At 38.5% G+C, this 15,941-nt stretch overlaps 1 protein-coding gene across 1 annotated transcript in view; it reads left to right on the plus strand.

Moving 5' to 3' along the window:
* Nucleotides 1-15,941, plus strand: part of LOC103809925 (catenin alpha-2) — a gene marked incomplete at both ends in the record, with an annotated part of 27,917 nt that overhangs the window by 6,896 nt on the left and 5,080 nt on the right. The window contains one exon of the mRNA XM_009082798.1: nucleotides 14,699-14,865. Within this exon, the coding sequence (XP_009081046.1) occupies nucleotides 14,699-14,865 (167 nt within the window). The remainder of the gene's footprint in view (nucleotides 1-14,698; nucleotides 14,866-15,941) is intronic.

The raw sequence follows: 15,941 nt of genomic DNA on the forward strand, positions 1-15,941 counted from the left end.
TTATCTTTCAGCTTGCAGAGAATTTAGCTGCAAAAAAAGACATTAAAATTCATTTTCTAAAATGATTTAAACCACTTCTGATGAAAAAGCAGATGCTGTACAGCATCTCAAAGAGTTTTTATAGTGTCAGAGGTTCCCAAATCCAGTAGTGTGGCTGCTGCAGCTCCATGGCCCCAGTTCCAAGCAGTAACAAGGCTAATCATATATTCTCAGTAGGTACATGCACACAAACATACATGCAGAGCTCATATCTCTATATATGTGGCTGGTCACTCCCAACAGACACCCAGAACTTCCTGTTCTATGATTCTATGAGACACTGGCATCACTCCTAACAGACACCCAGAACTTACTGTTCTATGATTCTATGAGACACTGGCACAGGTACAGACATGGATAGATGCTCCATCACTGGAAATATTCAAGGTCAGATTGAATGGGGCTCTGAACAGCCTGGTCTAGTTGAAGATGACCTCATTGCAGAGAGATGGACTACTTGACTTTGAAAGGTCCCTTCTAACTCAAACCATTCTATGATTCTATGAAACAAACTGAACAGCACCAAATGTCTTAGCCTTAGCCTGTTCACCTGTGTGTCTGATTAGAATTGAAGGTCTATTAGTGAGAAATACTAGTGTGTATAATTCATTCAATAGCTGGTTTGACTTCTGAGTCTATCCTATAGCTGATTCCTGGATCCTGGTCTCCCCAGTTGCCCTACTTCCAAAGAGACACACACACACACACGTAAGCACATGAAAGCAGATGTTTCAGTTGACCTCCAGATGCTGTGGTCTCTCCAGCAGCTGGAAATCAGAAATCTGGCCAGACAAGTGCATTGACCAGCATTTTGTTCACACTCAGCTGGCCCCTTTCATCCTCTTATGCCTCCATTTCTCCATGCTTGTTGCTCTCCAAATCACCTTGGTGCTTCCATTTGCTCATCTCCTCTAAACATCCCAATACAAGTCCTGGGCAATCCTAAAATGTTCTTCTCCTGCATCACCCCATAATGACTCCCGAATCTTTGAGAAGGAAGGTAAAAATAGAAAAAAAAAAAAGAAAGATATACAGGTGTCCCTGCCCATGGCAAGGGGTTGGAACTACATGATCTTTAGGGTCCCTTCCAACCCAAACCATTCTATGATGCTGTGATTTTCTGTTCATTTTTAATGGTTCAGGTTCTTGAAGAGGTCTTGAACTGCTGCTGATAGTGGTTCTTGGTAGAGTCAGCTGACTTTCTGTGCTTATTTTCTGAAGATTTATTTCTGTTCCACCCTTGGCTGAAACTAGTATTCATTTCACTTAGTCATTTCACTTTTTTCATTTCTGGTATTCATTTCACTTTTCAATATTTTGTTTAAGCTCATGTTAGCTTAAGTTTATGAAAGTGGCTTACATCTCCCAGATATGTTTGTTATAAAAGGGTAGTTGGTGTTTGATATATTGCCTAAACATGACAATTTGAGGCAGATTTTATAAAAGCAGTGACATATGTTTGAAAAATAATAGAATTTAATATATTTGGTGATTTTTCTTTTTTTATTCAATATTTATTTATATTGTCTTTCTTGAAGATTTTATTACTATTGTGACTCTTTAGCAGGGAAGAATGAAATTGCTTTAACATGTCAACCCCTGACAGTTATCAAAAATTAAATTATACTCACAAATTGAAAGTTATAGAAATAGTGTGTCTTCCAGAAATGTTTGACTTGAATTCTAAAATCAGATCCTCAAGTTACTGCTTCTTCTTTTAGGAGGAATATTGCTGTTAAGAAAGGTTATATTTGGGAAAGAATTGCAGAAATGCAGCACCGTTAAAAAAATCTTATTGAGGGATTGTAGCTAGGCCACGTTTTGCAGTAAATGTGTAATTCCACCACACATCACAGTGTAGTATTAGTATGCATGGAATTTTTGAATTCAGGTCAAATTTGGAAAATAGTTGCACTAGGATTAAAAAAAAATAAAAATAAAAATAGAGTGTTACAAATTGCAAGAGGTACCACAGGCAGTTACCTTGCCCTGCTCTGTCTTCCAGCAGTAATTCCAGAACTGGGTAGGCTTAATCCACAGTGAGTAATCCCCAGCAGTATTTAATGTACAGCCTTTTCAATTAAGTTTTAGATGACCATGAGCAGTCTTCTGCAAGATTTTCTGACATGCATGAAATATGTATTTAAGTTCCCTCCGTGAGTAATTCAATGTAGAGATCTGAATTGGAGTCTCTGACCTCTCAGATCGTGGTTACCATGAAGCTCTAAAGCACCATGGGGTGAGCATCCTGGTCTCTCCTTTTGAAGCTGTTCTGATTTATGTGCTAGTGAAACATCATCTGGATCACAGCTGAGTGCTGGAAATGAAGTCACTGTTGATTCACGGGGCAGAAATTCTGAACTGAAATTCTTTTCCTTCAACCAAAAGTTTGATTCACCCTTTGAACTGGAAAATCAGTTACTTTAGTCTGTCGGATCAAAAGTATTTGAAAGAAGATTTCTTTTAGCTTAGCAATGAAGTGACCTCAGATGACTGTGTGTAGGTGTTCTCTCAAACTTCCATCGCCAGTGATGGAAGTTTTTCACAGAGCAAAGGTACTAAGAGTTTCACCACCTGTCTAAAGTAGCAGTGGGTAGGGAAACTGATGGGAGATCTGGAGCACTGCAGAGACTTCGTCTTGGATATTTAAACTGGGAAGAGGCTTATTGAAGGGAGGAAGTCAAGGAGTTGGGCTTGAGATTTGGTCATTGCTTCATGGTTCACTTGCAGTCCTTTAAATCATAGAATTGCAGAACATATTGAGTTGGAAGGGATCCACAAGGATCATGGAGTCCAACTCTGTCCCTGCATAGGACAACCCCAAGAATCACACCATGTGTGATTGAACTCTTGGCAGGACTGTGACCACCAAAGTTAAGAGCTGGTAGATGATGTGCCATGAGTTATAAAGCCAACATTCACCCAAAGGGCAAGACAGATTTCCTTCTGCACCACAACTGTTGTGTCTTGTCCTGTTGCCTCCACATCTCCAGTCCTTCTGCCCTTGCTGGGCTGAATGATGAGTTTTCAGTCTTTCAAAAACTAAGTGGAAAATTTCAGAAGTGATTTTTGTAATGATTACACAGAAAAAAATTGCTAACAAACTTAGACAAAAGAATTCCTTCTGTTGAGTAAGTTTTGTAAAGGATGTGGTCAAATACCTTTTCAATTTAAAAAAGTGATGTTTTCTCTGTTCAGAATGGAACTGTAATTGCTGCTGTGATTTGCCTCAAATGTGGGGAGCCTGGGTTCTGATTCATCAAGATTATTTCTGCTTACTTACAGAGGGAAATGGCCTTAAACTGCAGGAGAGCAGGGTTAGATTAGATATTAGGAAGAAATTCCTTACTCTAAGAGTGGCGAGGCACTGGCACAGGTTGGTCAGAGAGGTTGTGGATTCCCTGCCCCTAAAGGCCTTGAAGGACAGGTTGGATGGGACTTGGAGCAACCTGGTCCCTGACCATGGCAATGGGGTTGGAACTGGATGGTCTTTAAGATCCCTTCCAACCCAAACCATTCCATTATTCTATGATTACCCAGTGACATTTAATGAGAAAGATATAAGCAATCCTTGGAGAACTAAACTTTATCTGGGAGTCTTCCTTGCCCATTCCTCAGTCTTCTCCCTTGCCTACAGTACGTTTTGTTCTGTGTTCTTTATTTTTGACTGCATTTTCCATGGCACTGATCCAACTTCAATAGTTGTATAAAAGCTTTATTCTCCCATACAGATTAGGCTTTAATTTTGGATATGGTTTCAGAAAGTGGTAGTCAATGAGAAAAGTATTAAATGTGACAGCATGAAAATTTGAAATACACTTCCTAATATCTGAATCCTAAAAGATGCTTAGTCAATATATAAAAGGCTTTAATTTATTGCCTTTCCATTTGCCATTTTGAACACGTCTTTGTCTGAAGTACATTTTTCACATACTACAAAGGGCAGTAATACTTTACAGAGTGAGGGAATATAAAATGTTATAATCAAATAACAGTCTCTGCTTTCCTCTGAGAAGTGTCAAATTATAGTATTCTGATCTCCAGCTATCTTGTTCTCTCTGTTTTAATCCCTTTATCTGAGACAAATTCTTTCGAAACTTTAGATCTGCAAGATATTCCATCTGCTGTTTAGATATGAAAACGGGAAAAGGAGCCTGTTCTGTACTGCTGATGGAATTTAGAATTATTTTTATATCTACTAAAAATAAAAGTCTAGACTCTCCACTGATTTTGATTGGGATGTTTGCAAATCTCATCCATCCATAATTGATCCAAATTTGACTTTCAGAGCTGTGCTTGGCTTTTTTTTGTGTGCTTTAGTTGTAGATAAGTCAGTTTATAACCTCTGTTCATATTATGTGATTTCTACAGTATGTGGTGAAATACATGCTTTTTCTTCACAAAAAATATATCACCCTTACTACCCTTCGCCTCTTTCTTCTGGATCTTATGGTTTAAAATCACTCTTAATTTTATTTATTTAAGGCTGATCTGTCAGAACAGAGAGTTTGGCTGAAACTCAGGCCAAAAAAGGCAGAGTTTATGACCTTTGTAAGGAGGGACAGGCAGCTCAGGAGGACTAAATTCCAACTACATCCAAGTACAAGTGTGCTTTGAGGTCATGCAGGGTGAAAATTACAAGGGCCAAAGCCCAACTAGAACTTAACCTGGCTACTGCCATAGAAAACAATAAAGAATTTTTCTAGAAATATATTAGCAGCAGGAGGAGAGTCAGTTATGGGGGCTTTGTTCTGCTCCCTGTCCCTGTCTTCCAGCTCAGAGGGTTGGGTACCTGGAGGACAACAGGTCTTAGTACTTAAGCCTGAGGCAAAGAAGGCATTAAGTACCTCATCCTTTGTGGCTGTTTCCCCATGCATCCAGTAAAGGATGGAGATCATAGAGTCATGGAATGGTTTAGCTTGAAAGGGACTTTAAAGACCATCTAGTTCCAACCCCCTTGCCATGGGTGAGGCCACCTTCCACAAGACCAGGTTGCTCAGAGCCACATCTAGCCTCGATTCTCCTCAGCCCTCCTTCTCTTATACCCAGGTATCTATAAAGGCCAGTCCTAATGCTTGAACAGCATTTTTCTATTGGCTATGCAGACTTTTCCTAGTGATTGTTTCTTTTTGTTCTTATAAAAAATCTAATGATTCTGATATCTTGTTTATGAATCTTTTATTATGCACAACATAGTGATCTCCCTTGCTGTGTGTTGGGGCTGGCTATAGATTAGCTGCACTGGAGTGTAAATTCACACTATGAAGCTCAGGTATCTCTGTCTCTCTGTACAGAAGCTTTTGCACTCTTTAAGCATTCAAGCAATGTGTATAGTGCTCTTACATTGGCACACAGGTGTTAATGCATGTATATGAATTCCAGTTGAAACTGGCAATGAAGTGTTAGGTTATTAAAAATGTTGTCAAGTCAAGGTTAGATGAAAATTTGCTATAGTTTCTGAAAATGAATCTTTCAATACAATTCCCAATTTTGAAAAGATAGCGTTTATTTTCATGTAGGCTGATGCCTTGAGCATGATTTCAGAAATCGTTGGTATGTTCTTTTATGCGGTAAAAATAACTTCATTGGCTCTTGCATACAGTTTATCATAAACAATGTGGGCAGATTATGACAAATAGTAGAAATGAAGTAATTTAAATTTTTAAAAATGCTGTTGTACCTCTGTCTCCTGCTCTGTGTAAGTGTTCTTTTTGTATCCTTTGTTGTCTTTCTGTCATCTTCTCTTATCGCAAGCTTATACCATAGATGTTCCCTGTGCTGATGGCTCTCCTTGGTCTGCATTTCTCCATTCTTATGCTCTCTCATACTGGAGTATCTTTTTCAATTTTTGTATTTAAATTTTTCCTGTTAGTTTTCTGTCTTGGTTGCAAACCCTAAATTGTCCAACTTGAATGAGCCTTTTCTCTTAATCCCCCTTGAGGTTGTGTGAAGGCTTTTTTTAGTTTTAGCCGTTGTTTGTTCCCCAGATTTTTAATAGTGATGTTAAGAATATGCTTTTTGGCTCTATAATTTTCAAAAACCTGTCCATTTCCTTTACCTTAAGCTCCTCAGAACTCTGGGTGATCTGCAGGCAGCATTACCTCCTGCTGTATTACTCCAAGTTAGTGTGGGACTTCAAAACAGCTCTGTTCAGGGCCAAGTCGTCCCTGCTTCTCTAACTGCTTGTATCAAGGCATTCACAGAGAGGATCTAAGTGTGAGGAAAAGCATAATTTATCAGGGATACAAAATGACCCTTAAAACTAGAGAGCTGATAATCTGCTAATCAATCATCAATCCTTCCCACCTCCTCACAGTGCTTCCCATGGGCTGACATTAGAACCTTGCTGCTCCTTTTGTTCTCACAGATCACTAGGATTTTCTTGGAAATTTTTTTATGAAAACATGTATTGCTGGAAAATATCTGCTCTTTGAACTGAAGCTTATCTCAAAAAATATCAATTTCAACTAAACAGTCATTGGGCATATTTTAAAGTGTGATAATAGAGTGATGAAGCTGATTCTAATTATGATTCGGAACTTAGTTGCTGGTGCCGTGGGCAGAGATAGAATCTACCCTCAAACTTGCTTGGCTGTACAGTATTTGTAAGCCACTTCAAGCCCCAGAATGAAAGTGGTATCCAGAATGATGGAATCTGTGTGCCTAATGGTGAATGGAACAGTTGTTTACTTGGAATACTTCATTTTCTGTGCTTGTTAGGAAATTGTGTGTGCTGTTTCTATACCTGATATAGAGTTAACTCAAATTTATTAATCACAATTTTCTTTAAATTAATAAATTGTTATGCAGAAACTCATAAAATGCTTAAATTTAAGAATTTAATCACTAGGACTCACTGATTTTTCTTTTGTCAGTTACATTCATTTTAGTCCTTTTATTACAAAAATTACTTTAATACATGTACCATGCACAGTTCACCAAGAAGATGGCAACTTTTCCTAACGTTTGCCCCTGTAGTGTCTTGTTTAGGTGATGAACTATTTAAATCATTTAAATGTGTTTCTTGTTATAATTCTGCAGCTGTTGAGTAAAGAAGGGAATGCTTATTTTAATTAAGAGATCTCGATTTTTTGGAATGAACATGGAAGTTGTGGAAAAATTGCTAGCTGATCTACTAGCTGAATATAAAATCTGTGGAGACAGTCTGGGAGAGTTGGGTCTGTTCTGCCTGGAGAGAAGGCTTTGAGGAGACCTTCTAGCACCTTCCAGTAATTGAAGGGGCTACAAGAGAGCTGCAGAGGGACTTTGGGCAAGGGCATGGAGTGACAGGACAAGAGGGAAAGGATTCAAACTCACAGACAGAGGGCAGAGGGCTGTTTCTTGACTTGACTATAGGCTGGGTGCAGAGTGGTTGGATAACAGACCAGCAGAGAAGTGCTGGTCAACAGCCATGTGAACATGAGCCAGTGTGTGTTCAGGTGGCCAACAGCATCATGGGGCGTATCAGAAATAGTGTGCCCAGCAGAATCAGGGAAGTGGTTGTCCCTCTGTACTTGGCACTGGTGAGGCCATACCTTGAGTACTGTGTCCAGTTTTGGGCGCCTCACTTCAAGAAGGACATTGAGGTGCTGGAGCATGTCCTGAGAAGGGCAACAAATCTAGTGAAGGGACTAGAGAGTAAGTCATATGATGAGCGGCTGAGGGAGCTGGAGATGTTCAATCTGAAGAAAAGGATGCTAAGGGGTGACCTTATCACTTTCTACAGCTCCTTGACAGAAGGTTGTAGCCAGGTGGGAGTCAGTTTCTTCTCCCAGGTAACAAATGACAGGACAAGAGGACATAGTCTTAAGCTGCTCCAGAGGAAGTTTAGGTTGGACATTACGAAGTATTTCTTCGCAGCAAGGGTGATTTAGACATGGGAATGGACTGCCCAGGGAGATGGTGGAGTCACCGCCTCTGGAGGTGTTTAAGGAAAGACTGGATGTGGCACTTAGTGCCATGGTCTAGTTGACATGGTCTTTGGTTTATATGGTCATAGGTTGGACTCAGTGACCTCAGAGGTCTTTTCCAGCCTAATTGATTCTGTGATTCCGTGACTGTGAGGAAGGTGAGACACTGGCACAGATTGCCCAAGGAGGCTGTGCCTACCCTATCCCTATGAGTGTTCAAGGCCAGGTTGGATGGGGCTTGTAGCAACCTTGTCTAATGACAGGTGTCCCTGCCTGTGGCAAGAAGTTGGGACTATGTGGTCCTTAAGATCCCTTCCAACCGAAGCCATTCTGTGATTCTGTGGTTCTATAGAATGTCCTAGTTCAGCTGCATGACTCTTTCCAGGATACAAATAAGGCCACATTATATTTCAGTTGAGTTTGAATTTTTGAATTTGTCTCTGCATTTAAGAGGCCCAGTGTGTTTTCATGTTCCCAACCACAATGTTGAACATCTAAAATCTTCATGTTGATGTTCATGAGCTCTCCAGTTCAGTGGAAGCTGATCAGTGTCTTAGTTTGTCCCTGAAGGATGTTAAACCATGGAGTAGCTGAGAGCTGCAGACAACAAGGGATTAGAAATGTTAATGTTTTCTCACATTCCAAATAATTTACTTTTGAATTGAAATTTAATTAGTGTTTTATTGTATATTTATTATGTTTCAAATGCACTATTAATCTGACTGTTAATTAGAAAAGTTATTTCTAATATGTAACATTTGTGGAATAACTGTCTTAGATTGTCATAGATATGTGGCTAAATATCTTAAACTTCTGAATTCTTGCTCTTTTAGTCTCCCTTAGGAAAGAAGTAGTTGGGTTAATTAAAATTATATATATATTAATGGTCTATGTAGCAAGTGATATGGTGTGCTGTTGGATTTAAAGAGAGTATTGAGTCTAAGATACATACTAGCTTTAAGGATATCCATTGTGCTTTAAAATGCAGAGTGATTCATCTTCCATCGCTCTATCTAAATGTCAAATGTAAAGTGAGTCAAATTTGGGTGAACTAGATCGTCTGTACAATCAATTCCAGGGAGGCACAGCTCTTGTAGCTGAAATGTGATAGGAAAGGATCAGGAGAGATCATAGGTGGCCTTTTCTGGTCTTGAAATCCATTAATATGATGAGGACAGTGGACATTGTCCCACAGATGGAGAACAAAATCCCAGCTCAAGAGAAAAGGGAAATGAGTTTAGGGTACATAGCAGTGAAGTTGTAGAAGAAAAGTAGCAGGGAAATGGAGGCATAGATATAAAAGCCATTTGTGTGGAGCTTTTGGAATTATGAATAGATTTTTTAGTGCATATTTGTATTTAGTAAGGATACAGCATTCTTCAGGATGAAAATACAAATTACTTCCCACATTTTAACAATGTGAAATAGAGATTAATACTAAAATGAACTATTTTACATAATGGAGAATAAATTTTAGAGTATTGTAAACAAAATAGGATGTTTTGAGAGATGGGATAAATAACCAGTATGACTAGTAAGGTAGGAGGATTATAAACAGTGAGAAACCAACCATCCAAGACCAGATTTACTTCATTATTCCTGAGTCAGAAACTTGGCTATTGGCATATATACTGGGATGGACAGCTTGTGGTTCCAGTATATTTGATGAGTTTCTAGACAGGTCCAAAAGGGATAAAATTGCAGATCTCTGCCTCCTGAAAGGTTTTCTTTGGTTTGTTTGAATAAAGAGACAGCATCTATGAAAGAAGGATTGAACATCTGTTTATATTATTTATATATGCCCTATTAGCAATTATGGGTTATTTGAATCTATCATGTCATCATTCAGTATCATCATTATCACTGTTCTATAAGGAATTTGCAACTCAGTTTGGGTCTCTATATTATTATAATTTAGAATAGCTTTATAACACTGTTTTTGCTCTAATTACAAGGGGAGCACTCTAAGCTACTTTAATTAGGTCATAGATCAGTTGTCACTTTTTTTAATCTTGGACACGTAGAACAAAAGAGAAAATCTAAAAGAGATTGATTAATTAGACCATAGCTTTATTAATTTCTTCCATCTGAGAACTGGTCAGGAGTAGCACATCCAATCAATTTGTCATAGTTCTGTTAATTATTTCCAGGTGTTTGGAGTATTGTCAGCATCCCCTCCTGATCATAGCTGTTCTCTAGATTGCTGCTTTGTGCCTGTCTTCTATCTCTTAATAAACACTCCAGGTCTTTGGAAAAATGGCATTTCCTCAGCGTATTAACTGCTAAAAGCTTTAGTTCATTCCTTTCTTCATACGTAGATGTTTACCTTTAAGTCTGCTTATGATTCCAAAGGTTCCAGTAGCCTTTCTGGTGAACTCTGCAGTCATCTGTTGACAGCTTTTTGCAATTGTTAAGCATGTTGTACTTGAATTACTTTACCCAGGTTACCAGATGACTGTTATGTGCATGTGATTCTGGTTAAATACATGCAAAGTTATATTTAAGTGCTTTTATTGTCTTTAATTGCTATTATATGAGTGTCTGAATTTAATATCCAAAACAAAATAACATTTTATTTTGAAAATCTAAGGGGAAAAGGTTTTTTGTGTTTTTTTTTTTTTTTTTGAAAATCAGGTTCAAAAAATTCCGTTTCTAGGTGCTGTAACTTTATTATGAGAAAGTGACTGGATATGACTAAATCTCCTCTTACATTACCCTTCAAGGCAGGATAGATGAATAGATCCCCTAGTTAAATCCTGTCAGGATAAGGCAAGTGGTTTGGTAGTGATGTTGGGAGACGATAGCTGTAGGTTTGAACCTTCTCAAGCTGATGAGATCCCAGAAGCTAAATAACAGCTTTGCACACATCTTCTAGTCATTACTCAAGTGCAGGAATGTGATTGCTGTGTGGCTCTTGTCAGATTCCTGGAATCAGAAAATGACTGAGGTTGGAAGGGATGTCTGGAGATCATCTAGTCCAACTCCCTGCAGGGCCACATGGAACCAGTTGCCCATGACTGTGTGCAAACAGGTTTAGAATATCCCCAAGGATGAAGACCCACAACCTCCTTGGGCAGCCTGTGCCAGTGCTTGGTCACCCTTACAGTGAAAAAGTGTTCCCTGGCATTCAGTGGGACCCTCCTGTGTCAGTGTGTCCCCATTGCCCCTTGTCCTGTCACTGGGCACCACTGGGAAGAGACTCTGTCCTGTCTGCACCCTCCCTGCAGGAATTTTCTGGTAACTCTTACAATTTGGGAATGAAGCCAAGGTTCACTGTACGGGTTTTTGTGATTTGTGGTTTTTTTGGGGTTGGAGATTTTTGGTTGATTTTGGTTTTCTTTTTTTTTTTTTTTTTTTTTTTTTTTTTTTTTTTTTTTTTTTTTTTTTTGTTGTTGTTGTTTTATTTTCTTCTTTTTTAATATAAGCATTTCTTATGTGAGTAATAGGGGCTTTCTCCACTGAATATTCTAGTTTTGTTTAATTCACTTTTAAATCACTTTCTAACAGGGAAGGTTTAGGTTGGATGTTGGGAAAAGGTTCTTCACCCAGAGGGTGTTTGGGCACTGGAACAGCTCCCCAGGGCAGTGGTCACAGTCTCAGCCTGACAGAGTTCAAGAAGCATTTGGACAAAGCTCTTGGGCACATGGTGGGATTCCTGGAATGTCCTGTGCAGGGCCTGGAGCTGGACTCAATGATCCCTGTGGGTCCCTTCCCACTCACGATATTGTATGGTTCTATGAAGTATTGCATGTAGCTGCAAATTAAAAGTCCTAGAAAACTGCAGTTCTTATTGTAGAGCTGCTGTGATGATTATAGGGATGGATATTCTGTCAATTAGAGGAGACTGAAGTACTGCCTTTAATCTTAGGGCTCATCACTAAAATGCATGAAGTGAAAAAGGGACAATAAGAACAAGAGTGGAAGAAGAACACTTAGTGAAATTGAAGGACAAATGGGGCATGAGAAGAAATGGAGATAAATTATCTACAAGTACAGGCACTATGGCATTAAAGTGTCTCTAATGAACAGAACCTGTCAGATTCTGGAGTACATTTTGGAAGGAGTTTGCTACTTCACATAGGATTAATTGGGGTTAAATATCTGAGCTGTTTCTAAGATAGAAGCTTGATAAATTTATGAGTGTAGCTATTATCATATTAAGATTATTATTAATTATATTATGACATGAGTGAGTGCAGTGGCGAGGAAGCAGACCTGATGACTTCAGATGTCTGTGTTTCTTGCATCGACCTAATTTTCACTGCAAGTAATTTAATATAGATTACAGGACAACTTGAAATGAATTTGGAAAGAAATGGATGACTGAATGTAGGGTTGGCTTTTTCCAGATAAAAAAGGTTTCTCTGAAAAATAATTGGACTAGCTGAAGCTCCAGCATTACCTTTAGCCTAAGAGTGGTTTGATACCATCGCTCTACAAGGATTAAAATGTTAATTTGCACTGAAACAGATGAGTCTTCCTCCCCATAACCACTACTTTTCTAGGTTATTAGATTTTGAATTATGAACTACTAGATCTTTATAAGTTTTGAGCAACCTGCTATGAACTTTTAGATTAAGACTTTTTGGATTTAGTTATTTGATTATGTTCATTTCATACTTTCTACTTAATTATTTGTGAGATTTATTTCACCTAACTTGAGCTTTCTAAGATTAAATGACTAATCAAAATTTTATAAACTGAATTTTTTTGGCCCTCTATTAATTTTCCCTCTGTCCACCAGTGTTGATTTTCAAATCTATTTGTTAGGGGTATCTCCTTGGATAGTCAAACCAAGGATGATAATTTTCCTGCTTGCTTTCCTGGTGCCACTGGCCAGTTGTCAAATACTGTTTCTGTCTTTCATAGATCAATACAAATATTTATCTAAAGTTACAGACTGGTAATTTGGGAGAAGATGATAAAATCTCTTCTGTACTAAAACGGAAGTTAAACGATTTGCAGGCATCTGATTCCAAAATCCAAAGCTTGCTTTGGCTGCCATTTCATCTTGGATATACCTAAAATTCAGTACTGTCACATACAGAGGTTCTGTTTCTGGGTGCTTAGAGTCACTTCCATCTCATCTGAGTACAGCTTAGAGCTTAAATAATGGAAAGCCTTGCTGGGATTTCTTGCAGTTGTGTGTATCCTCTTGGGTCCAGTCAGCTTGATATGCTCTAAGAGTGCATATTAGAGCAAACTTTCTACACTAAGCTGTGGCACTTGGTTGCCTTCAATAAATAACCGCGGGGAACATAATACCTTCCCAATTGTTACACTGGTTAGATGAATCCGGTCATCCCCTGGGACCAAATTCCCAGGTTAGGAAATTCACATCTAACCCTTGCTTACATGCTAGACTCTAAGCCATCTTGTGGTCACTCTCAACTTCTCATTCTCATTCCGACATGAAATATTTGGAGTAACTGACTCAAAAATAATAATAATTAAAAAATTACGGAAATTTAATTCACATTTTTAGCACACTCAGCTAAGAGTTACTGATAAATTTTTTAATAACTCTTTGATTTAAAGTATGTGTCAGAAAAATCTTTATGGCCTCATAGTTCCTTGCTCCTATTTTCAGTGATTTTTGGCACACAGGTGAAATGCATGGGAAGTTAGGGACAGCAGCTGTGTTCCTGCTGTGCAGAAACCTTGTTTCTCTTCAGAGAGCAGGTACCTGGAACATTGACTCTGTGATGCTGAGCAATATATTATTTAAGCATGTTTAGAAATTTGTTTTGTTTTCTCATTATCTAACAATGATTGCTAGTAGATTGTCTCTTAAGAAATCCTTTGAGGGTTTTGTCAACCTTATGGAAAGCTAAGAGTAGTATGCAGCCTCAGAAATGAGCCATTTGAATTTTTCTACTGAAATTGCATATCATCAGCCTATCACACAAGATACACTGCACACAAATTATAGTACAAACACACAGTCTTAATAGCAAATATAATAAGGAAAAGAGTTCTGACGGGAATTATTCACTGTTGCTGTCTCAAGTCTCTGCCCCACTGTTTGCATTGTCTTAAGGGAAGTTGTGCCATCTGGGATTTTATTTTGGATGTTGTTACACTAGTCTTAAAAGCAATGTAGATATGTTTTGATTTCACATTAGAAGTAGATTCTTTTGGAGTTTCTGTGTGGGAGACAAGCAGGATTCATTTTAGTTTTAATAATAGCAAAGTTTGGGTTAATATAAAATCTCATTGGGTTGTATAAAATCTATTGAGACAGGCTGGGAGAGTTGGGACTATTCAGCCTGAAGAGGAGGAGGCTTTGAAGAGACTTTCTAGCACCTTCCAGTACCTGAAGTACTTCCAAGAGAGCTGGAGAGGAACTTGTGACAAGGGCATGAAGCAATAGGATAAGGGGGAACAGTTTCACACTGCCAGAGGGCAGGGTTAAATTAGACCTTAAGAAGGAATTCTTGGCTGTGAGGGTGGTGAGGCACTGGCACAGGTTGCCCAGAGAAGCTGTGGCTGCCCCATCCCTGGAAGTGTTCAAGGCCAGGCTGGATGGGTCTTGGAGCAACCTGGTCTAGTGCAAAGTGTCTCTGTCTATAGCAGAGGGTTGGAACTAGATGGTCTTTAAGGTTCCTTCCACCCCAAACCATTTTGTGATTCTCTGTTTTCTTTTCCCTAACAGCACTTAGTTTATTGAGTTGTTAATACTTTCTGGAAGAAAAAAAATTATGAAGCTGAAACTTAACCTTAGTTACAATTTTTGTTTTCAATTGTAGGGGAAACAATGCGAATTGCCTCTTCAGAGTTTGCTGATGACCCCTGCTCCTCGGTGAAGAGAGGCACCATGGTGCGGGCGGCTCGCGCCTTGCTCTCTGCTGTCACTCGCCTGCTCATCCTGGCTGATATGGCTGATGTCATGAGGCTTCTATCACATCTGAAAATTGTATGCATTTTTCACATTCTTTATTAGGTTTGCATGGGATTTTTGTGTAGAAAACTAGGGAATGAATCAGTTATATGTATAACTGTCCACAGTTATTGCTCTTCGCTGGTTTTCCTTACAGTGCTGATGACAGATGGGAGATAACACATTTCTACATTAGTCTCATTAATTTCCTAATCTTGCAGAAATTAATATTTAGAAACTTAAAGCTAGATTTGTCAGATATCTTCAGTGAGTGGACTAATACTGCTGTTAAACATCTCTCTGAACAGAAGCATTTGCTCACCTCACATGTGATCCCAGTGGTTGCTATCTCAGTACTTGTCGAGTATTGCTATCTTGTGGCAGAGTTTAGGTACTATAGTTATCTACTTTTCTTTTTCTCTGCATGACTTCTGGATCTATCAAAAGATTGAATGCTTAATTTGGAGAGAGACAATAGTACCACTATATCAAAGACGAAGAATAGGATAAAGAGGAATTAAAGATTGCCAGATAGTTTGGGATGGATTTGTATTCCCTTTTGGCTGCTGCCATTCGTATTTTTATACAGGTGTATTAAAAGACTTTACAGCTGAAAGTGAGAAATGTGTTTTTTTCCTCTTGTTATTGGACTATTATACTTCTGTTGTATAAACAGATCAACAAAAACCTCTGAAGCAAAACATAATTGTGGAGAAAATCATATACAGAACGTTTAAAGCCTGCAGAGTGCATGTGTGAGGAGGTGGAGAGAAGCTTCTTCTTAACAATTGCCCAAAAAGTATTTTCTTTTTATTTTTTTAAAATTTGTCATTTTAACACTGTAACTATACAGCAATATCATGTTCTGGAAAAACAGTGAGAATCCTTCAACTTGCAAACTGTGCAGATAACCTGAACAGTTGGAAAACAGTTTTCATAAGGAAAAAGGCTGGTTTTTCAGCACAGATTCTAGTGAGCTCTAATGAACAAACTGCTGCTCTTGTAATTGTCAGCATGTGGCTCTGATTCCATGCAGTGTAAGCAGTGTCTCTCTCAAATATGCTTTTAATTTTTCCCCACTATAATGCTCCACGCAACTGTAATTCAAATAT

This window comes from Acanthisitta chloris, unplaced genomic scaffold (genome assembly GCF_000695815.1).
Source record: "Acanthisitta chloris isolate BGI_N310 unplaced genomic scaffold, ASM69581v1 scaffold339, whole genome shotgun sequence".
NCBI lineage: Eukaryota > Metazoa > Chordata > Aves > Passeriformes > Acanthisittidae > Acanthisitta > Acanthisitta chloris.